Source organism: Dromiciops gliroides, chromosome 2 (genome assembly GCF_019393635.1).
Source record: "Dromiciops gliroides isolate mDroGli1 chromosome 2, mDroGli1.pri, whole genome shotgun sequence".
Classification (NCBI taxonomy): Eukaryota; Metazoa; Chordata; class Mammalia; order Microbiotheria; family Microbiotheriidae; genus Dromiciops; species Dromiciops gliroides.
Window position 1 is genome coordinate 417,522,373 of NC_057862.1, and position 24,494 is coordinate 417,546,866.

A 24,494-nucleotide genomic window follows, 5' to 3' on the forward strand; every position below is an offset into this window, starting at 1 on the left:
ACTTGAGGAAGAACCAGACCAGGCTGGAAGTCTAGGCCAGATAAACCTTTTCTTTACTCCACATGAATACCTGGTATGCTTTAATAAATGCTTAATGCCCAAAGACTGGTGCTAAAGCTTCTCCTTTAAGAAGACCACACATTTAGATTTTAAACATTTTAAACATCACACAGGGAAATAGGCGATGTTGATAACTGGGCTCATGGCATCCTGGTCATTTCTGTTCTGCAGAGGAACTGAGGACTGAAGGCATCCACTTAGCCGGGATGCAGGAACTTAGTGGAAGGGTGGGACACTGGGGGAGTGAGACAGCCATCAAGGATGATGGTGCCCAAACTCAAGGTCATATGCAGGGCCATATGTGATCCTTGAGCAATGGGTAAAGAAGCTGAGCTTGAGAAGGGAGTGGGGAGAGGGGAGAGGGGAGAGAGAAGGGAAGGAGAACAGAAGAACAGAGCAGCAGGATAGAGAGGGAGAAAGACAGACAGAAAGTGTCCTGAGGTAGGAAAAGGAATGGAGTTAGGGCCATGGTCACATCTTTCCTGGCCAATACTGTCTGTGGCCAGACTTGAGCAGTGTTGTAAGGGCTCCTAGGATGCTCTGTGAGCACCTCCAACCCAAGGCTTCTGGAAGTTTTTTCATTTCCCCATAGTTCCTTAAAGTTCCTTCTCAGCTGAACTACAACTGGGTGTAAGAGTTCTAAGGGATGTGCGTTTGTGTTGAGGGGGAGGGAGCAGGAGAAAGTGATGGAGCTGGGAGAGGAAAGAAAGAAACTTAGCTGGGGGAAATCCAGAGAAAGATAGACCCTGCCAACATGACATTGCCCTCACTGAGTCTCTTAAATCCCAGACACAGCCATACTCAATATCCGAGGTGCTGGATGGATGTCCCAGATAAAGACAAAATAATTAACTACTAAGAATGCATGGCAGCAGCCCCTTTTTATTGTGATTTTGGGGGAAAGCACTACGTAACTCCTGAGAACTTTGTATCCAGACTTTGGGCAGGACACGGAGGCATGACGTTGGGAGAAGCAGGCGTGAGGGTAGACTATGACAGGCTGATGTGCTAATGTGAGTTAGCCAAGGTCCCTGGAAGCCACAGGGAACATAGTGTTGTACCCATGCCAAACTTGGTCAACACTAGGGCAAAAAGGGTTGTATTACTTGGGTGAAAAGCCTACCATGACCTCTACCAGATGGCCCCACAGTACCCCAGGGGTAAGTCAACTGGGGAAAGTTCACCATTACCATTTAGAGGGGGTGGCAAGTCATTAAGACTTCCAAATTGCCTTTCTGTGTCAGATTGATGATCTAGTCAGTCCTTCATCTGTTGGGGGGATGTTTTCTGGGAAATCCCATGCCACCATCAATATATTAGCCTTATTCAGTAAACTCAGACAAATAGAACTTCAGGTCTGATGGGATCTGGATGGGCCATCTTGCCTAAATTCCTAATGAGATCTAGTCAAATCATCCTTGCCCTCCACAGTGCCTTCTGCTTGACATATAGCCTTCTTGTAGACTTCTTTGTCCTTAGGACTGCGACAAAGCAAATGAGCAGGGAAGAGTGAAAATCTCCTGCTGGTTGTCCTAAGGAGCCCAGAGTTGAAAAGGAATAAAAATGGAGGCCTTGGAAGACTGAGTGTCCTCTCCCTAAGCCACTGAACAGACTTTTCCTTCCCCCACCCCCTCAGACCCAGCTCAGGAAGTGGGATTGCTCCTGGGGCCTCAATACCTCATGTGGAGATACCATGGGGTTTATGGCTTTCAAATCTGCTGACCCTAAAGACAACAGAGTCACCCTTGGTGTGAGCCACTAGGGCCAATTGGAAGAAGTCAAGCCATGGAGTGAACTGGACCCCATGGGGTCAAACTGCAAAGGTCGTACCTCTCTGTGATAGGCTATCAGCCCATCACAGATACACAGGATCATATGCCAGAAACATGAGCTCTTTCCCAACAGGATATGCCTGAGGCAGCAGCCCCTTACAGGATCTAAAGCTGGAGCCCAGGGCAAGACTAGGGTATACTCTTGCTCCACCTTCTTGGTTACCTGGGAGGGACTATGCTCAACATTAGACCTGAATAGCCTGGACAGTCAAGGAAGGTGGGGTTTGGAGCTGAGTGACTCAGGACAGGATGTTTACATGATCTCTGATGCCCTAAAGAGTGGTCACCCCCCTTCCACTCAGTGCTATGTAGACTTGGAACCAGAGAGGCTTGTCTGGAGCATCAGAAACTTGCAGATCAGGCAGGGGTATGAGAACAGATTGTTGTCTCCCACTTTCCCATGCTCCCTCCCCTCACAGTCTCCCTGGGACTTTAGGGAGGAAAGAGTTTCTCTTAAAGAGCAGGAGATGATTTTGTCAGTTGCACTTCAGGGCCCAAAGTAACCCTTCTCTGCCTCCCCTTGAGGTGGACACGGATCACTACACCTGCTTCCCATGATATGGAGAGTCTCTCGTGCACCTAAATAGCAGCCTTAAAAACTGCAGCTCTTCTTAGGGTATGCCAGACGCCAGCTGGCATAATGGGAAGAGGTCTTGCCCGGGAGCTGAGAATTGTGGGTTCAAGGCCTAAGATTTTGGCCAAATCAGCCTATTTTAACTTCAGTTTCTCCCACCTATTAAATGGCGATCACAGTCCTTTTGCTGTCTCTCTCACATTGGGGCTTATAAACCAGATTCAGAGCTGGAAGGGGCCCAAGAAATCCACTCATCCAGCTCCTTCATTTTATGGATTTTTTTTGGGGGGTGGGGGTGAGGCAATTGGGTTTAAGTGACTTGCATAGGGTCACACAGCTAGTAAGTGTTAAGTGTCAGAGGCCAGATTTGAAATCAGGTTCTCCTGACTCCAGGGTCGGTGCTCTATCTACTGTGCCACCTAGCTGTTCCTTAGCTCCTTCATTTTAGAGGTGAGAGGGAAAGTGGCTCATCTGACATCCCGGTAGTAACAGTCCCCAGAGCTGGGATTCAAACCCAGGTTCTCTGACCCCCACCCTCCAATCCAGAGCTCCTTCATTACCAAATGCTGTGACACTCATGGATATGAAAATGGGATAGAGTACCACAAAGAGGTCAAGGGCCATTGCTGTAAGCAACCAGGCTCCTAAGATTCAGAGGGCCAGCTGATGAGGTTTGCAGGGTCTCAGGCCACTCATAAAATAAAAGAAAATGCAAGCCTAGTTCAAATGTCTCCCAGGTTTTTGAGATGGATGTGACCAGACGGCCCTAGCTTCCTGTAAGAGCACTGCTCTCTGTGAAGCCTGAGGTATCTAGACTTTCAGGGCCTCTCATGCCCACAGCAAGCCAGGCAACACACATGTCAAATTACCTTTCATCCAGCTCTCTCACTGGGGAAAGAATCACTGCTGCTCTGGCCAGTCCAGGGTAAATTGTTGTCCAGGAGTCAGTCCTTACTTGGGACACAGGGAGTGCCTCTTCTCCACAGACAGCCATGGAGCATCTCAATCTAACTTCTTGCTCATGAACCCATGACCAAGGACAGCAGGACATCCTTAGCCTCCGGGATTGGGTCTGTGCTCCCATCCAGGCCTGGGCAGGGGTCCCAGAACCGCCCCTGCCAGTGGCTCTGTTATCCTATCCAACTTTTCCTTGACCCTGCTCTCGTCCCCCACAGCCCTTTTGCTACACCCCCAGAAGAAGGATATGGGGCAGCAGTGCTGGCAAGCAGGGAGAGTTTCTAGATACTTGTATCTCTGAAAAGTGGTCCTGAGCCCAAAATTAAGACCTAGGTAAAGCAACTAGCAACACGTTGGACACTCCTGAAATAGAGACCCCAGATCACTGGCCCAGGAAACACTCCTGAACCAGTCAAAACAGCGCTTTATCAGACTCTTCCAGTCATGGTATGGCTCTGTCTTCCTGTGCTTTATTGACCATTCTTTAAACATGCTTTGAGACAGGCTGCAAACACAGACCTGCAAGCTGGATGTGGCCTTGGACTTTTGGAAGGGGGCACCAGGTGAGTCTCCCTATTGGAGAGACTCTGCTGATTGTTTACCTCCTCTTTCGATTCTGCCTTCCTCTCCACGTCCCGTCCCCCCCCCCCCCCCCCCCGCCCCTTGCTTCCTGGAGCAAGGCTTGTGACCCTGGGTTGGCTCACTTGGTACACAATGGCGGCCACCAACCATATGTCCTGGCTGCAGCACCGGCTTTCTTAAAGTGCTGACCTCTTCCTAGGACAGGCACTTCAGTGATTCTGAATTCTCACACTTGGGGAGACAATTGGGTTTTCATTTTTGTCCTCCTGACACTGTTCCTACACCTTCACGAGAACTCTGCCCATTGTGGTGACAGGGCAGCTAACCAGAATGTATTTCAGGTCACTTCAATTGATTGATTCATAGGGTTTAGACCTAGAAGAGCTCTTAGAGGCCATCTAGTCACCCTTGCCTCCCCATTTTATAGCTGAGGAAGTGAACAAACATTTATTATGTGCCAGGCATTGTGCTAAGTGCTTTACAAATATCTCAATGAGGGTTAAGTGACTTGCCCAGGGTCACATTGCTAGTACGTGTCTGAGGCCAGATTTGAACTCAGGTCCTCCTGAATCCAGGGCTGGTGCTTTATCCACTGTGCCACCTAGCTGCCCTGAATTTACTCTCTCTCTTTTTATTTTGTGAGGCATTTGGGGTTAAGTGACTTGCCCAGGGTCACACAGCTAGTAGGTGTTAAGTGTCTGAGGCTGGATTTGAACTCAGGTCCTCCTGACTCCAGGGCCGGTGCTCTATCCACTGTGCCACCTATCTGCCCCTTGAATTTACTCTTCGTAGCAACCTTGTGAGCCTATTATGATCCACATTTTACAGCTAAAGGCAGAGGTTAAGGGTTAAGAAACTTGCCTGGGGTTACACAGCTAGGATCTGAGGCTGGATCTGAACTCAGGTCTTCCTAGCACTCCATGCACTGTACTACCTAATTGAGGAGAGTGGATGTAACCTGTCCACGTAAGAAGCAGCTAAGCTCACCTTCAAACCTTGGTCCTCTGAAACTCAAATTCAAATCTGAATCTGGTACTCTTTCCATCATGTCATCAGTCTGAAATTCTGTCTCAAATTGAATTCAATTTAATTCATCTAAATTTAACCCAAGAGTCAGTTGCCAACCTCAAGCCCATTCTCTCTTTCCTGGTCTCATTAATGAGCTGAAATAGATTAGTCTTTCCTTTGAAGAGCTAACTTGGAAAGTTTTTCTCACAAGTCATCCCTAATCTCACAATCACTTCAGGGGATGGTCTTTTTAAGTTCCAAAATATCCTTCCCAAACAGCTTTACAAATTTTCCTACCATCCATCAAAACAGACCCAAAGCATACACCCAAAGGTCTTGACAATTGCTACAATCGCTCCTGGTGTCTCTGAGCCTTCCCCACTGCCCCATCTTCTCCCCCTTTCCACTCCATTTCGGCCTGCTGAGTTTAAGCCAAAGACCTTGGATGATTGATATAGGGAAGCAAGCATTCTGAAGAGGAGCCAATCTTGTGAAGCTCTGACTTCAAACGCACGCCCACCCACCCGCTTAATTTCATTAGCTGGACTGGCATCTGGTAAGCCAAAAGCTTAATGAGGGCCCCAGTCTTTTGGGGGGGAAAGAGGAAAAAAGCATGGTGGAGGAGCAAATGGGCCAGGGGACTAAGGTAGAGATCACCAGGGAAGCAAGCACTGATCCCCTGGGCGACTTTCCTTCCTGAAGTGTAGATCTGGTCTCTTCCCAGAATTCCAGCCCTAAGCTTGGCTGGGTCCTGCTCTTTGAACCACTCACACTGGAGATGCTTCCCCACAGGGTCTCACACAGTGCTTCCTTGGCTGCCGGTTTTTTTTTTTTTCTGCATGTGTGTGGTTATAATTGTGACAGTGATTAAACCACAAAGAACTTGGCCCCTTTGTCTGGCCCGGATGGCGATTACAACACAAACATACAGCAAACAACAAACTGTGGCAACGTTGTGCTAATTTCTCTCTGAATGTGTTAAGGTTAGACTTCAGCTGCAGTGCTTGGTGCTGAGGGTGAAAGGTCCTGGTCTCCTAATAGAGTCTTGGCTGCCAAGTCACACAGCCTGGCCTGTGGCAACTGGATGGCATGACTTGAGAGTCTTGAATGTCTCGTGAGCCTCCACTCTGCCAGGGCCATTCTTGACCCTTCTTTTGTTCCTCGAGACACAGGCTGCCTGAAGGTATCCAGGTGGCCTGAACAAGCTTAAGAGTTAGAACACATCAACTCTGCCCTCACATTCCCCCATCCTAGGGACCAATTCTAAAAGGCATGGGCAAAGGCAGAGCAGAATACCCACCTCTTATGTTAGCATAAACTCTGAGGTAGAAATAGCCTTGGGCAGTGAGCGACCACTTTTATGAACAGAGGCAGACAGGACCCTGCTAAACCAGCTTGTGACAAGACCAGAAATAGTGAACTTTCCGGCAACAATATAAGCATTGCCAAATATAATTACTTCATCCTAATTGACTTTAGACTTCAATCTGTACCTTGTTGGCTCTGTGACACGGAGCAAATCACTGAACCTGAGTCTCAGTTTCTTTATCTGTAAAAATGGACTTGGTGAGTGTTGTACTGTTTATCTCATAGGGTTGTCATAAGGAAAGTGAACACTAAAGAGCTATCTAAACCTGAACTATTGTGATTACTAATACTGTTCATCCATATTGATATCTTTTTATATTTCCTCTAGTGCTGTGTACTTTCATCCATCCCTCTCCCATATTCACAATTTCCTCTTCAATTCCCCAGACTCCATAAACTCATCTTTGTCCCTCTCCTCCTCCTCCTCCTTTTCTTGGCTAATAGATGTCTATTGTCAATAGACAACAAAGAACCAAGGAAGCCATCCTAGGGTTCTTTGTGTGAATTTTCTGCCCTTCTGGATCTGGCTTTCTATTTCTAATGGCCTTCCCTTGCCTCTCCTTGCTCCCCACTTTTCCCGTCTGGAAATTTTAGTTCCTTAAGGTATGAATCATTACACAATTCTTCCTGTAATCTCTACAGATGCAGACCAGAGTATTCTTCTCCTCACTAGAAGGACACAGTAGGTACCTGGTTCTTGTCAGCCCTCAAGGTGCCCAGGAAAGGCTCTCTGTAGCATCTTATTTGTTTTTAATAAAATTTTATAGGTATCTTTTTTTTTTTGACATCACCTACATTCCCCAATGTACATATCACCATGCCCTCTATGCCCCCTGTCCCTAAGTCCCACTAGAGCCATTCTTTATTATTAAGAGCAATATCTATACTAGGGTATCTAAACCCAGGGTTCTTGAATCTAAATATGTTTTATCATTATATATTATTTTCCTTTTTAATATAAACTTCCTTTGTAATTCCCTGTTTATGCATTTAAAAACACTATTCTGAGGAGTGCATAGGCTTCTCCAGGCTGCCAATGGGGTCCATGACATAAATAAGATTTGAGTCTTCAGATCTACATAATTGCCAGCAGTGTCTAGGTGTTTGCTGTTATAGAAAGAAGCATGTGTCCTGATGACATAGTCATGAACACATAGCCCTTCTTTCAAGGTGACAATGAAGAATGCACTGGATCTTCACAGACCATGGCAGACATAAAGAAGAGCTGAATAAACCCTGTGTGCAAGGTCCTGTGTTTATCCCTGTTTTCCCAAATGTGCTCACTTTAGAGCACAGGGAAATGTCACTGGTTTTCTCTCCTCACATACAATCACAAGAGAACACTCTTTAGCATTGGCTGTGAGATTTGAAAATCTGCTACCTGATTCTCAACAATGCCTGGGCACTATCTGGTACTGAATCATCACCCATGAACTTCCTGTGAAGAATAAAGCCTGGGGCAGTGGGTAGAGGGTGGGGAGTGGGGAGAAGTAGGGAAGCAAGTGGCCCACAGAACACATTTCAGTGTACTTATCTTGCCAAGAATGGCAGCCGGAGATGCCAATCTGGGCATCATTTCACAATGTTTATTTTACAAACAATAAGGGCTTTCGACCAGTTCCTTTCTTTTCCTTTCAATGGACAAAACTCTGCCATCAGTCCATCCCAGAACTGGTAGGAGTACCGGGCTGGAGTCAATAATTTTAAGTCCGCGGTGAACTTGAATACTTGAAGAGGTAGATCTCAACAAGAGCTAATATCTCACATGTCAGGTCCTCTTCTATGTGGAGATGTGTTAGGGGGTAAGCTTGCCAGGCCTGGAGCAGGAGGATGGAGAAGGTGACCTCACTTCAAGAAGTTTCTCTTCCCACGCCTCCTGTCAAAGGCTGACCGCTCAGCATCAACAGCCCAGACAGACCCTAGCTCGGTAACTCTCGCAGAGCCTAGCTTTGTTAGAGCGAAATGGGGTGGGGGGAGGGGAATAAGCTTTTCGGTCTCTAGCTAAGGAAGCAAAGACAATGGATGTGTTTTTGTTGTCCTGGCCTGCCCGCTCCTCTCCAAGGCCCCTTTACACAACCCACACAGGCTGGGCTGGTAGAAACCAATTCCTCACAGCAACTCTGGAGCCTATCTGGAATGGCTTCCTGTTTCTGAGACTTTATGGAAACAAACATCAGCATCAATCAAACACCATTCCCGGCTGGCCGGTTCAAGGCTGACAGCAACCGCAGTTTCAGTGGGGATCGAGAGAGAGCTTGTTAAATTGTTGAACCGGGGGAGGGAGAGGGGTAGACAGAGGAAGGGAGACAGAAAGAGGCAGAAAGGGGGGCTGCTGAATGGTTGCCAGTCTGACCTAATGTAGCTGTTCCTCAGGAACCCTTCTCAAGACAAAGAGGTCATTCCATCTGAGCTCAGAACAAAGGCTTCTTGGGAAGAGGGCTGGTGTGGATGTGTGCATCCCCCAAATGCCACAGGAGGAGTGGGCTGGAAAACCTGGCAAGCTACTGAAATTGCTGTCCTGCTTACTGGGAGGGTTGCAGGGGATTTTCACAGGAGGCACCCTAAAGCACTCACTCACTAAAGCTTGAAGATGGGCAGGGGAGTGGGGATGGGAAGGGGAGAAAGGCAGGAAACTGGCTGGCAGGCAGCAAGCAGCAGATGGACAGCACGCATGAGAAAGGTGCACCCAAAGCTGGGGTTAGCGCCTAGGAGTTCTAAGTGTTTTGGGAACTTCAGTGCCCAACAGGGCAAGGACAAGATATTTACGAGTCAGAGGAAGAGATGCCTCCCTGTCCCCTGCCCCAGGTCCAGCCCCTTAGGGCAAAGGAGTTAGAAAATGGTAGTGATGCTCAAGCCTATATCCTGTTCCTTAGCACGGTGCTGTGGCAAGGGGCAGACCCCACCCAGAAAGCCACAGAGCTCATCCCCAACACGTGGTTTGGCCTTTTGAGGACATGACTTTTCAGCTTGGAAGAGGGAAAAAATTTACTCCCATTTGCTACCATTAAAACTACTTCCAGATAGGACATGGCTCCCAAGGAATAATATAGGTATGACTCTAAAAATACAAAACCACATGTATTAAAAATTTACATGTACTTTAAATTCCATGATTGCATCAAACAGGATTCTCAAACATGGGATGGTTCCCTTCTCCAGATCTTCAAAAATGGCTGTCACTAAATAGTGACCTTAGAGGGTAAGGAATACAGGAGAATCTCAGGCAGGGCCTTCAGGCACTCTATAATGAATTTGCAATTGAGAGAAATAAAGAAAAAAAAATGGAAACAGATACTTAGTCCCAAATCCTAGACCTAGTCACAAACACTGCCCGCATCATATTGATAAACCAAGCAGCAGGGCTGGTCCATCTACTCACTTGTCTCCATTATCAAAAGCTCATGCTGGCCAGGCTTCAGGGCCAACTTCCCCACACATTACGTTCTAATTGTCTCCAGAAATCAATGGCTGCATTGATCTAGCCACACTCTCACCCAGAACCCTTTGTTTGTTGAGACAGCTAAGGGAGTTAGTGATGCCATGTGAGGCTGGAGTGAGGAGGTCAGCTTGGGTATAGGGTCAAGGCTCTGTGTGCGGCGGTGACAGTATTTATTAAATACTCAGATAAAATATACTTTCTAAGGGCCATTTGCTACAAACCACAAATGAATAGGAAATGAGCACCTGCTTTTTGACCTCAGCTTTTCTTAATCTTCCAAAGCCAGAGATCTTAAAAGCCAGGGATGCCGAGGACAGTGATACAGATAGAATCAAAGCAGGTCTGTGCCCATAATAAGAATAGGTGGATGAGAAATAGCTTTCAGAAGCTGTAAGTAATAAAAGAGCACATGTATATGTATATGCATGTGTGAGGGCCAAAACTGGATATACAGAGCATTATTGGGGTCCCGGGAATATGAGGGACTCTTTCAGGTTTAATCTCCCCTTTGAGCTTTCCTTTTTATATATTCCTCCCAGGTCAATAAGAAAAGGAGCCTACTTGGGAATTAATTAAACTACAAAGGTGAAACCAATTAAGGAAATAAGGAAGTAGAAATAAAGATAGATAGTCTTAACTCTAAGTTTAGACTATGCAATCCCAGAGCGTTCCCAATTAAGCTAGTTCAAAGGAATTTAGGATTAAACTCACCAACCCCAGTCAGTTTACAGTTGCTCGTTAGAAAAACACAGTCGTCTGAAACGGAGCAAAACACGTATGTCCGCCAGGTACAGGACACCTCCAGAATCACCCGCCAGGCCGAAAGAGCTCTTTGAACACGCCCTGCCTCCTAGAAGTTCCCTCCCTTCCGGTCCCGTTCCATTTTTCCTCCCCCAAAAGGGGAGGTCCTTCTCAGTAGCATATGCAATCTCAGGGTGGGCCAGGTGTGGCCCCTCCCAAATGATTCAGCTAAAACTTTTGATATTAATCTTTACCACAAATAATTAGAACCACACATGAGTGTATGTGTATATATACACACATAAAATGATATATGTATATAAATATACACAAATACAAACTATAGATGTAAATGTTTTAAATATGTTTATATAGGTGTTAAATATATGTTTATATATAAATATATGTATATATGTTATATATAAATATGGTTTTATATTATAGGTATGTGTATTGTATGCATATATACAAATGTATATACGCATATGCATATACATGTGTGTATGTAAATTTGTGGCTGGCAAAGTACCCTCAAATTCTGATGGTGGAAGAGATAGTTCCTAGCCTAGGGAAGATATGGGGAGAGAAGAGACAGCAGCAGCAGAGCATGGTCTCCAACATCCCATGAAGAAGGCTTTAGGGGGTAATCTGTCAAAGACAATGGGAAAGAATGAATGGGCAAGTTACAACCACAAGGTGGGATTTACATGGTCGTAGTAGAAGCAGAGAAAAAAATCATCACTTTGAGTGAAAGACAGGGCCTCCGGGTGGCAGCGCCACTGGGGCAGGCAAGCATGCAAAGAGTGCAGAGGCCACGTGGCCAGCAAGGGGAAGAGGACAATGTAAAAGAGGAGGCAGGCACACCAGGAAGGGAAAGAATGTGACTATGAGTTTGTGGTGTTTGAGTGAAACTGATACATGATGAATTCAGCTCTTGTGGACATTCTGTGGTTGGTTTGGTGGTGGGAAAAGAATTGTAAAAATGTAAATATGTAAATACCATCCATAATAATAAAAATTATTTGGAAAAAAACCCTCTGGACAGAGTGAGCCCTTAGCAAAAGCATGCTGTCTTCTACTTCCATTTCCTTGACTATTGTCTTGTCTTGCACTAGGACCTTGTGACTCCTCCCACTGACCCCAGCTGGACAATATCATTCTTCTGTTGACCTCCACTAAAACTTGGCAGTTCCATATCTCAACCCCTATCCATATCTCAATCAGGCTCTTTGTAGTACAAAGGTGGCACAATTCTCCCAATCACCCTAGCTTATAATTTAAGTGGCTTCCCTGACTCTTCCCCAACCCTGATTTCCTGCCTAAATTAACTGCTGAGTCCTACTGATTCCTCCATCACACTTCCCTTTTCCTCCTTGGGCCACCACTTCATTCAATGGCCAGTGGCTTCATCCATTATAATGCCTTCTACTAGTCTCTCTGCCTTCAATGTCTCTTTTCAATCCTTTCTCCACATAGCTGATAAAATCACCTTTTTAGAGCACAGGTCTGACCTATTACTTCCCTTCCTATTTCTGAATCAGTCTCTCTCTGAAAAAAGGGACTAATATACAGCGTGACACAATACATACCATTTAGCACCAATGTGGTGCTAAGGAAATAAATATAAAGTAATTTGGGAAGAGAATTAGATTGTGAGCTCCTTGAGGGCAGAGACTATATTTTGCCTCTTTTTGTGGCCCCAGACCTTAGTATACTGTCTGGAACATAGTAGGTGCTTAATAAACATTTACCTATTGACCAATAGAGGAAATGATATTTGACTTGGGCCTTGAAGCTCCTTTCTCAGCCTCCTTTGCTTGATCATCATCCATATCATGCTCTCCAACTGTGGTATCGCCCAAGATTCTGTCCTAGGCTCATTTTTATTCTTTTTCTACTCCCTCAGTGACCTCATCAGCTGACTCCCAAATCTATATATCCAGCCCTAGTTCCTCTTCTGAGCTCCAGTCTCACATTACTTACTGCCTTTCAGACATTTCAGTTGGATAGCCCACAAACACCTCAAATTGAAATGTCCAAAATGGAACCCATCATCTTTCTCTCCAAATGCATTCATCCCTTTTCTGAACTTTGTTATTTCTGTCAAGAGCATCATCTTTTTTCTCATCTCTGAGGGTCATAATTTCAGTATTATTCTTTAGTCTTCATGGTCCCTTAACCCACACATCCAAACAATTGTCCAACCTTGTTTCTGTCTCTACAATGTTGCTGCCATTCATCCTCTTCTTTCTACTGTGAGAAATTAATTATCTCAGTTAGTAACTAATTATTGAATCAGGACCAAGGTTTTTCCCCCTTTCTACTTCCTCATCCAGAAACCAACCAGTGTGGGAAGATCTAATTAGACAGTAAAAGAAATCCTAAGTTTGGGCTAATGTGTATATTCCTGCTTATTGTGTTTGCTCAGACAGGTCTGGGGAAAGGTTGATTCTCTCTTACTATCAAGACAGGTGGTATGTCTCTTTGGCCGAGATTTGAATGACCTAAATCAAGTACCCCAAGTCCTTCACTTTAATAAAGCCCACACCTCCTATTGTGTTAACTAAGTTGTCTGTCACCCCTCAGGAACAACTACTCTTCAAAAGGCATATAAAACTGTGACCCCACTGCCATTAGGGGTCATTGGTCTAAGAGAGACAGCCAAATAACTATCCTTTTATTAATAACCTGCTGGTCTTAGTAATAAAATGACTAAATTACTCAGAAACTATGTCTCTCAAACCTGTCACGCAATTTACAAAGACACCACTCTAGTTCAGGAATTCAATCTCTTTTGCCTAGACCACTACAACATCCTAATTGGCCTTTCTGCACCCAGCACAGTGCTGACATGAAAGAAATGCTAATAAATGTATACCGAATGCTAATGGTTTTGATAGGCAGAAAGGTCTGAGTACTGCTAAGAAGAGGAAGGCATTTTAGGTGGAGGGGAACAGTGTTCAACGAATACATGCTAATGTGATAATGGAAAAGTGAAAGGATCTCTTCTGCCTTTCCTTCTCTTTCCCACCTCAAGTAACAGTGACTTTCTGGAGATAATGCCACTGACTCTACTAATGCAATGGTACCTCAGTTCGTGAACTCCCCAACACACAGGAAGACCTACGTCTCCTATCGCTCCTTATTCTCAGTGCCTGGCCATTCCAACTCTGCCTCTTACACAACAATGAGGAATGTACCCTCAGCCAAGCAGGACCATCTGTGGTCAGTGTCTCAAACTTTTGAGCTTTGCTGGGCTATCATTCCACCATATTCATTTCTCAAACATCAGGAGCAGAAGTTTGGATTGTGTATTAGCACATTTTTTTCTTCTGCCACCCCTAGAGAATTTGGGGTTATTTCAGTGATTTTTTATTTATCCAATAATTTATTTTTTCCTTGGAAGGTAGAAGGGGCGAGATGTGCAAAATGCAGAACTGTGTGTATCTTGGCTCAGGCACAAACAAAACAAATTCATGTTTTGCTAGTATGTAGCTTTGGGTTTTCTGAATATTCTGGAGTCATTGCCTGCTAATGGACTAGATCATGGCCAACCTAAGCAATAAAAAATTAGCTATGAGAGAGAAGAGTTCTTCTCTTAGTCCCATGCTACAGGAAGGCTGATGGAGAGTTCTGTTGACTAATGATTGTATTTTTCTCTACCTGAGTTTTAGAATGTGGCTCAACCATGGGCCCAGCTGACCAAGAGGATTCAGAATTAAGAACTAAGCCCTCTCTGAGGAGCCATAGGTTGAAATGCTATCTGGGGACCCTGACCTGGACAGAGTAGCTGGCAGGTGAGAAGAGGGCAAGGGGAAGGAAGCCTGTGAACAGCATTTGCAATAAAGGTGACTGATGGCACCGAATGCCTTACCCCCTACCCCAAGTGTCCTCCAAAGCAGGCCTAGCTTTGGCTTCACAACAGCTGACGTACATAGACGGGCAAGTTGAGCCAGAGAGAGATGACTGAACTTGTCCAAAGCCTACAGCATATGAGGAGCAGACATCCCCCAGCACCTAAAACAGCAAAAATAAAACCTGGGTACCAGCCAGGGTGTAAACAGCAGTTCAGCCTCTGCTGAACTGCAAGATGGAGTGTTTAAAGTGTGCCCAGAACCAGGGTGACAAGCTGTGTGAGGGGTTAGCCTCATCAAATGGATTAGCTTAATTAAGACCTTTAAAATGAAGAAATGGAAAACAAACTCTGAGAGACCAAGATAATTTAGTATAAAACCATAATTGATAGTGAAGTGAAAAAGGAGACCACCAGGAACTCTCTCTTTATCTATTTGTCCCCAGTAGTTTCTCTTCTCCAAAATGCTCCCTTCGACAATTTACATACATATATAAACCTGGAAGATTAGCTTGAACCCCTGAGTAAAGGTGACACACACATTCATGAAACATTCCAGATTTTTCTACCTGCCAAGACACACCATGTGACTATAATTATAAAATAAGAGCTTGTATTGTTCTGCTCAGTCACAATCAGACTGTATATTGATCCTGACACAGCAGTGTCATTTTGGTCCCCTTCAAGTACAAAGGAAAACAACCACTCTTCACACAAAAAGACAGATCATTTAGAGAAATATTAATTACTCATGGGTAGGCCAAGCCAACATAACAAAAATGACAATACTGCCTACGTTAATTTACTTATTCAATGCCATACCCATCAAACAACCAAAGAATTACTTTATAGTGCTAGAAAAAATAATTAAATTCATCTGGAGGAACAAAAGGTCAAGAATATCAAGGTAATCAATGAACAAATGGGAAGGAAAAGGGCCTAGCATCACCAGATCTCAAACTATACTATGAAGACTGCAATCATCAAATAATTTGGTGCTGGGTAAGAAAGAGAGATTGACCAGGGGAGCAGATTAGGTATACATTATATAGAAGGAAATGAACCTAGTGTTTGATAAACCCAAACATCCTAGCTACTGGGGCAAGAACTCTCTCTTCAACAAAAACTGTTGTGAAAACTGTTAAGTTGTCTGGTAGAAACTAGGTATAAGAAATTACCTTTCAGATCCATGGATAGAAGAAGAGTTCATGACCAAACCAGATATAAGAGAGACTCAATGGGGATAAAATTGATAATTTTGATTACATAAAGTTAAAAAGTTTTTGCACCAAAAAACCCCCCAGTGCAGCTAAAATTAGAAGTGGGAAACTGGAAAAAAAAATCTTTGTAGGGGCAGCTAGGTGGCGCAGTGGATAAAGCACCGGCCCTGGATTCAGGAGGACCTAAATTCAAATCTGGCCTCAGACACTTGACACTTACTAGCTGTGTGACCCTGGGCAAGTCACTTAATCCCAATTGCCCTGCCCCCCCCCCCAAAAAAATCTTTGCAGCAAATTTCTTAAAGGTCTCAGCTCTAAGACACAGAGGGAACTGAATCAAATTTACCACTCCCCCCAAAAAAAGAACCATTTTTAAATTGATAAATGGTCAAAGGATATGAATAGGCAGTTTTCAGAAGAAGAAATCTAAGCTATCAATAGCCATATTTTTAAAATGCTCCAAATCACTAATAATTAGAGAAACAAAACAACCTTTATACCCATAAGATCAATGAAGATGACAAAAATGGAAAATGACAAATGCTGGAGGGGTTGTAGGAAAACAGGTACACTAATGGACTGTTGGTAGAGCTGTGAATGAGTCCAAACATTATGGAAAGCAATTTGGAACTGTGTCCCCAAAGGTATTAAATTATGCATACCCTTTGACCAGTGATACTACTACTAGATCTGTATCCCAAAGAGATCAAAGGAAGAAGGAAAGAACTCATATATACAAACATTTATAGCAGCTCTTTTTGTAGTGACAAAGAATTGGAAACTGAGGGGATGCCCATCAATTGGGGGAATGGCTGAACAAGTTATGGACCAATCAGAAGGCTGCTGTAGAAGTCCAGTAATAAGGTGATGAGTGGTTGCAGTATTAGAGGATAGAAAGGGACATGTACAAGATATGTTACAAAGGTAGAACTGGCAATGGAATGGTCAGAAGGGTTGCGAGTGAGTAGTCAAGGATAATACCTGGGTTGTGAGCCTGGTTGAATGGGAGGGAGGACTGTGGTACCCTGAGAGTAAAGGCAAAGTTAGGAAGAGGAAGGTTTGGTGGGATAATGAATTCAGTTTTTTGTTATTTGCCTAGATGCTTTCCCACAATTAGAAAATGTAATTAATTAGAGAAGTGTAAATGTCAATTGGCATGTTGGACATGCTGAAGGGAACTAGAGAAAGGGACCTGGATTTGAATCCTAGCTCTGTTCCTTCTGAAATGGGTTAAATTCTAGGGCCCTCAGTGGGATCAGAGGTGGGAAAGAGGTGAGGCAGGAGATGAAGCCTCTCCATACATTATAGCTGAGAAAGGGTCAAGTTCTATCTGGTCTTAGCCACACCTATTTCTAGGATTTCTATAGTACTCCTATGTGATGTGGAGAGCTCCTAGGTGCAGAATTTTCAAACTCTGGGCTCTTTTGGGTCTCATTTATTAAGGGGTTTTTTTTGCTTTTTGTTTTTTTGTCGGGGCAATGAGGGTTAAGTGACTTGCCTAAGGTCACACAGCTAGTAAGTGTCAAGTATCTGAAGGTTGGATTTGAACTCAGGTCCTCCTGAATGCAGGGCCAGTGCTTTATCCACTGTACCACCTAGCAGCCCCTTTCTTAAGGGGCATTTTAAAAAAATTGTGAATAGCATATGGACCTCCTAAAAGACAGATGTTCAAACAGGTTTTCAGGGCAGAGGGGCAGGATAAAGGATCTCCAGGCCACCTGTTGGATAACATTTGTGACTATCTCGGCTGGTTATCCAGAGAGTCTGACTCTGGCCCTCTCGATACTGTCCCCTGCCCCAACCCCTCCAACCCATCCACTATCTTTTCACTGAGATAACAGGGATTAAAATCAGTGAAGTGCTTCACTCCTAATTTGGAAAAAAAATGCCGGGCTGTCCTCATAGGTGGGCAAGAAAGGGGTCATTTCAGCACAAACATGTTTGGACAAGGCCCAGAGCACTGGGACTTCTGGACTGCTGTTTGCCTCCTATAAAACAAATGATCCCATGGGGCTTTAGTGATCCTCCCTGTCTCTAGGGCTAGCCAACATTCTTTCAGGGCTATGCCCTGGCCCGGCTTGGTTGTAGAGCCTCAATGGGAATCCTGTGGGACAGAAGTCAGGCTGAGAGGCACTGGCACAGGGACAGCTGAAGATGGAGTACAGCCTCACCAGCAGGAAGATGCCAACCATCCTGGATGCTGGTGTATTCCCAAAGACTAAACTGATGGTGACTCATTAGGGCCAAGGGCCATCCAGCTCAGCCACAAAAAAAGAGGGGATACCAGGCACCCCTCCTTGTGGAAAGAGAACTATGGTGGGGACCAGAGTGGGGCCAGGTCTGGCAGCTACTCTTGGTTTTGCCATGAGATGTGAGACTTTAGGTGTTTCAGCTAACTTCTGTGGGCTCAGTTTTCTTACCCACTAAATGGGGCTTAAAATCCCTTTCCCAGCTAGGTCTCAGGGTTGCCAAAGGAGGCATTATAATTCCTCATGCCTGGACAGAGGTGTGCTCAGCTCAGCTCAGCTCCTCTCCAAGCTAAGCCACAAGGCAGGTGAGAATCTTAAGAAGGTCCACTGCAAAGGAGACTGTGCAGGGCACAGCTGCTATTTAAAGAGGTTGCCCCTCGATAAGTAAGGATTCAAAAGGAAAAATACAGATGCTGTCTGGCAAAATGGTTCTTCCTGTTGCTGACTTCTCTGGGTGCTGCATGAAAACAAACAAACAAAAGCCCATGTCCCAAGTATTAAATCTGTTTCTGATTTTCTTTTCCATCTCTGCTACTTTCAGACAATACATTCTTATATAACTCTCAGCTTAATAGCAGATAGGCTACTCCACATGTTGGTGATCTCATTCTGGACTAGTAAATCACACCCTATTTTTTTTTAAACTTACAGGTAAGTGGGGATAGAGGTGGGGGTGGGCAGGGGAGGGCAGGAAAACCACCAAAGCCTTGTTGGTTTTCCTTCAAGTTTGGTTTTCCTTCAAGTAAAATGTAAGTTTCTTGAGCTCAGATATATATATATATATGTGTGTGTGTATATATATATGTATATATATGTATATATATATTGCCTTTGTGAGCCCAGTGCATTCATAACAAGTGATTATTAAAGCCATCTCTGGACAGAGAGCCAGAATATAAACCACCAAGTGCGAGGTATAGATGTGAGACTTCCCTGACTATCCCATGACTCCTCAGTGGTCCCAAGAACTCTCCCCACTGCTGAAACCAGGGCCTAGTCTGATCCAACCGGCCAAATCTATCGACAGAAATCATTTTTGCTAGCTAGAGTCTGGGAGCGCCAGCTTCTCAGTCACATTTGAGGTCAGCCTGATTTTCTTTTGGAGAGGATGCCCTTCGGCCTTCAGCTCTTCTTAATCTTGAGTCCTGCCCTTCCCCATGCCAATAGCTATCTTTGCTTTCTGATGTCTGACAAAATTGAGGCCATTTGAGAATCTGTTTCTTCCATTCTTTTCATCTCACAATCCCTTGATTTGGCTGTCCCACTCTCCTCCTTTCTCCTGGTCTCTGACAATGACCCTTTTCCTTCCCAAAGCCAACTGTTTTATTTGTGCCCTTGAAATCATCTTCTCTAGCAGACTGCAGATTTCCTCACTCTGAAACATTTGACCTCTCTATTAGCTCCTTTTTTACTGCTTGTCTTTGACTCTGGAGGAGAAAATGAAGCCCAGCTCTGCCTCACCTAAATCCAATTCACAAGCAAGTAAAAATATCACCCTTGTGATGTTACCATTCCTCTTCTTTTTTTTGTTTAATTTTTAATTTTTTCGGGGCAATGAGGGATAAGTGACTTGCCCAGGGTCACACAGCTAGTACGTGTCAAGTGTCTGAGACCAGATTTGAACTCAGGTCCTCCTGAATCCACGGCCGGTGCTTTACCCACTGCGCCATCTAGCTTCTCCTACTGGTCCTCTTCAAGAATGAAGAATGGGGGCAGCTGGGTGGCACAGTAGATAGAGCACCAGCCTTGGATTCAGGAGGACCTGAGTTCAAATCCGGCCTCAGACACTTAACACTTACTAGCTGTGTGACCCTGGGCAAGTCACTTAACCCCAATTGCCTCAATTAAAAAAAAAAAAGAATGAATAACAAACCAACCAACCCAAGTCTTTCTTGTTCTTAAAAAAAACCCAAAACCCAAAACATTCAGTAGACCCTACTATTTCCTCAGACAGTCATCCTAGATCTCACCTCCCTTTCTCACAAACTCCTTAAAAATGTTTTCTATATCTGATGCCTCCTTTCTTGTCTCTCATTTACTCCTCGACCCTTTATAATCTGGCTTCCATCCTTGCCCCTCATACTTTTTGATCTATCTCCTTTATTTGATACAGTTGACCACCCTTTCCTCTTGGTTATTCACCTCTCTAAGTTTTTTCTGGTGCTCTTTTTCTCTGTCTGATCACTCCTCATTTTTATTTGCTGGCTCATTATCCATATCATAGAAACAGGAAGGCGGGCAGAAGGTAGAAGGTAGTTCGGCAAGATTTAGCAAATGATTAGATATAAGGGGTGAGAAAGCATGACCTAAAAGACTAGAAATCCTTTCCTTCATCCTTTCACCATTGGGAGGTGGCTTTGACAAAAATAGGCAAGTCTGGAAGAGGGAAGGGTTTGAGGGAAAGGCTGATTTCAGTCTTGGACATGTTAAGTTTGAGATGTTTCTGGGATATCTAGTTCATAATGTTCAAGAGGTAAGTGGTGATTCGTGACTGAAACTCAAGAGAAAGACTAGGGCTAGATCTGAGTCATTTGCATTGAGTAAATGCATTGGGGCTGATGAAGTTATCAAGAAAGAGGCTGTAGAGGAAGAAGAGAGAGAAAAGGGCCTAGGATAGAAATTTGAAGAACATTTCTCATCTCTGATCCCCTTCTCTTCCCATATATGTGATGCTACCCTGGTTCAGCCCCTTGTCACCTCTAGCCTAGATGATGGTCACAGCTTCCTGATTTGCCACCCTTCCTCACCTCTTATCCCACTCTAGTTCATCCACCATGCTGCTGTTAACGTGATGTTCCTTAAGCACTCAGAACTAACCATATCCTTCCTCTACACAACCACATCCAGAAGCTTCCTATTGCTTCTAGGAGAAAGCAGAATGACTCTGTTTAGCTTTTAAAGCTCTACACAACTTGGCCCCAATCTACCTTTCATGTCTCAAAGGATATTTCTCCCTCTTCTGTACTCTGGGATCTAGTCAAACTGGCCTTATTGAATTACTGATGTTCCCACATTGGAGAAACCCATGGGACTCAGGCAGAAGAATGCAAACAGATCGATGGGGTAGATGGGCAATGACAGGCTTTTCCAAGTTTGGCACATGGACTTTCAGGAGAGCCTGGGGTATAGTTCTAAGTAGCAAGGGTACCCCTAAACCTGATCCCCCACTCATCCCCTAGGAACTGTCTGGCAGGGGTCAAAGAGCTGTGTGTCATGGCCCATTCTCCCCAAGCCTTGTGCCATCCACCTAAGAAGCCTTTAGTCAGCTCTGAGCTCTCCTTGTTCCTGTGAAAATAATCAATCACCAAAGGGAAGAAATAGTCCTTTGGCCATGTTTCTCATTGGGATACTGACTGGCTTTCGGGAGGCCAGGAACCACCACTTTTTACCAGTTACCAACAAGGAAGCAAAGGCCAGTCAGTTGCTTGAGTTAGCACTTGCTTCTGTTTCTGGCACTTTCCAGGAAAACCAAGGCTCCCTGTGTGTCCTGTCCACTCTCCACCCCATGCTGGCCCCAACACACAGACGTGCATGCAAAAACCCTTTTCCTTCTGGAGAAGTGTAGGACAGAGAAACAGCCATAACATTTATCAGCAGGTTCTCAGACCCCACCAAAGACATAAGAACCACAGAATCAAAGCAAGTCCAGAGACAAGTTCCTCCTGACCGTGGACCCCCCCTGTGCTTCCTAACAATACCCTGGGAGAATCAGCACTGTGAGCAGCCTCAGAGAATGTGTATCCAATCCGTTTGTGCCACTGGCCTCCCTTCTACTCGATCTCCAACCAGGGGCTATCCAGCTTCAGCCTGAAGATCTTAGTGATAAAGAACCCATTAAATCCCTCAAAGACAACTGTAATTGTCAGTTTTTCTTTATGTCAAATAAAAATTGACTTCCTTGCAAACTCTGCCTTCTAGTTTTGTCCTCTGGGGTCAAGCAATCCTATCTAATCCCTCTTCCATGATAGGCCTTTTGATCCCTTAAGACAACTATCATGGACCCCATAAACTGCCCCTTCTTTCCCCCAGGGCCCCAGATCCTCCAGGAGGTGAGGCGATAAAGCAGAACCACAGGGGCAGGTTCTCTCAGTCCTTTATCCCCCCAAACCCTGACTCTCTCTGGTATGTTTCCGATCCCCTTCCAGCTCCTCCTCTACCTGGTTTGATGGCATTCATGACAGCTCGGGAGGATCTCAGCACAGCTTCGTAGATGGCCTTCTGGTCAGGGGTGAATTTCCCATTAGCAGGGAAGGTGCAGGTGATATCGGATGAGAAACAGTAGTATTCACCTCCCATGTCAAACAAGCTGAGAAAGGACAAGAGAAATAAGAGATTATACAGGAGGCTTGGAGAAATCTCACACCCACCCCTTAATACCTGCCACGGCTGGCCCCTTTTTACCCACCCAAAATTTTATCACTTGAACAATTTAGTCACTGACTTGGGTCTCAGCATGACACATTCCTCCTGCTTTTCTCCTTTGTCTTTTATTCCCTGATCACACAATGGGTAGGGAAATTGAAAGAGGGGACATTCCAGCTGACCCACTGTCATCACAGCGGGGCAGCATGGGTGAGAACTGAGTAGTGTTTGACTATTCACACTACTGGGTATACTGGAGGCTGGGCAGGCTAGTCATGCTCATAGATAACTGGGCATCCATCTATGGCGTGAGAAAATAATAGGGTTTTGGGAATGCCTAAAGGCCCCCCTTGAGGGGATTGACTGGATTGACTGACTTCACTGATTAACTCACTCAAAGTTAATACAATTACAACCACACCTGCCTGGTCCTCAAGAGGGTGTGTTCTCCGAGGGCATGAACTCTGACTTCAACACGAGACCACCCTCAAGTCCAGTAAACCAACAGATTTGCATGATGTTAGTGCATTAGCTTGAAGCAGTGTGTAAGGACCACCTCTCCTCCGGACCGGAAAAGGCTTCCACAGGAAGTTATTCTCAGTTAGACTCTCTCAGGTGCTCTTGGTGGCAGAGGACTTGGAGGAAGAAGCAGGTCAGGCTGAGCTCTATTCTCTCCTCTAGGCTAGATAGGCCTTTTCTTAACTTTGAGAGACATGTACACTCTCTTTACTAATATTTAATACACTTTAATAAATGTTAATGCCCCCAAACTGGTGCTGAAGTTTCTAATTTATATGTAACAACTATATTAGGAACCCCAGCTAATTGTCCCCCAAACTTGGGACAGAAATAAGGTGACCACATATAGTTTTTTACATGCCACAATGGGCATTTATGTAGCAAGAACAACTTTCCATCATCATGAATGTAATCTCAACCAAAATGAAGACAGTCATTTCTGTAGGGACAGCACTGGGCCTAGAGTCAGAGCACCTGGACATTAATAGGAGTGGTCAGTACACTTGTCTGGCTGACAGCATGTGACATAGGAAGGGCTTCCTCTCCTCTCCACTGAGGGCTAGTGGGGCAGGAGCAAGCAGGGTCAGACTGACCTGGTTGTGGCTTCAGTTCTGCTGCTATGAAAATGGAGGGGACTGTGTTCAAGTGACCTATGCTCCTGCCTGGAACCCCCACGCCATGTGTGACCCCAGGCCTCCCAGGCCCCGGGCCAGAGAGCCTTATGTTGAACAAATCCTTTGTGCACAGCTCCCTGAGGAGACATTCATCCCCTGGACTGGCAGGCGGCCCTCCAGGCCACTCTGGTCATGGATTACTCACTCCAGGAGAGGGAGAAAGGGCAGGCCAAGCAGAGCATTGGCCATCTTGGACCCCACAGTCATCTAAGTAGACTTAAGGACTGGGACCAGGGTTGTGCCTAGGCACCTTTGCATATACATCACAAGGCTGCAGAAGCATTTCTACTTCCAGCCACCACAGTTCTCCATGGCCAATAGGTCTAAAAACCAAGAACTATTATTTTCTGCAAAGCCATAGTACTTTTCACAGAATCTTGCACAATAGGTGCCCCTTGAAATACTTGCTGAGTGAGAGGAAGCCAAGCCCCTCACCCCACCCCCTGCCTAACAAGCTCCCCACAAGCTGGAACACTTAGAGGCTCAAAGCAACTTCTTTCAGGGGAAGGGTGTTTTGGTGGAGAAACTGACGAGGCTCAGATCTCCACTGTCGTACTAGTAATCCTGGTTCTAGGCAAGGACATGGTTTAGAGACTTAGGCTGGGAAATTGGGAGAAGGCTGTCTTCTAGAAGAGACCCCTCTCAGGGGACCAGCCCCTCTTCCCTTCAGGGTATGGGGACAGGTTCATCCTATAAGCAGGCTGGCAAAGTGAAGGGAGGGCCAGGAGCTGGGCGAAGAGGAGGAGTTCCAGCCATATCCCCATCCCCGGGGCATACTGTGGTGGAAGGAATATTTGAAATATGAATGTGTTCTCTCGCTGTGGAATCTTGGCAAGTTTTGCTCTATCCAGTGTAGCCTCCCCCCAGGGCTGGGAGTGACTGGGACGACTATGGGACTGTTCAGGAGCAGGAATGTGGCAACCCCATACCACAAAGAGGATGATGGCTCCCTGTGTTGGGTAAACCTCTGTTTCCCCTGACTCCATACATCCTGTGAACTCTAATCCCCATTCTCTCTCTCTCTCTCCTTGGAAGTCTGCATCCTGCACAATCCAA

At 45.2% G+C, this 24,494-nt stretch overlaps 1 protein-coding gene across 1 annotated transcript in view; it reads right to left on the reverse strand.

The window, feature by feature from the left end:
* The window catches only part of PEPD (peptidase D), a 262,894-nt gene that overhangs the window by 16,344 nt on the left and 222,056 nt on the right, over positions 1 to 24,494 (reverse strand). The window contains exon 12 of the mRNA XM_043988571.1: positions 22,041 to 22,189. Coding sequence (XP_043844506.1) covers positions 22,041 to 22,189 — 149 coding nt within the window. The remainder of the gene's footprint in view (positions 1 to 22,040; positions 22,190 to 24,494) is intronic.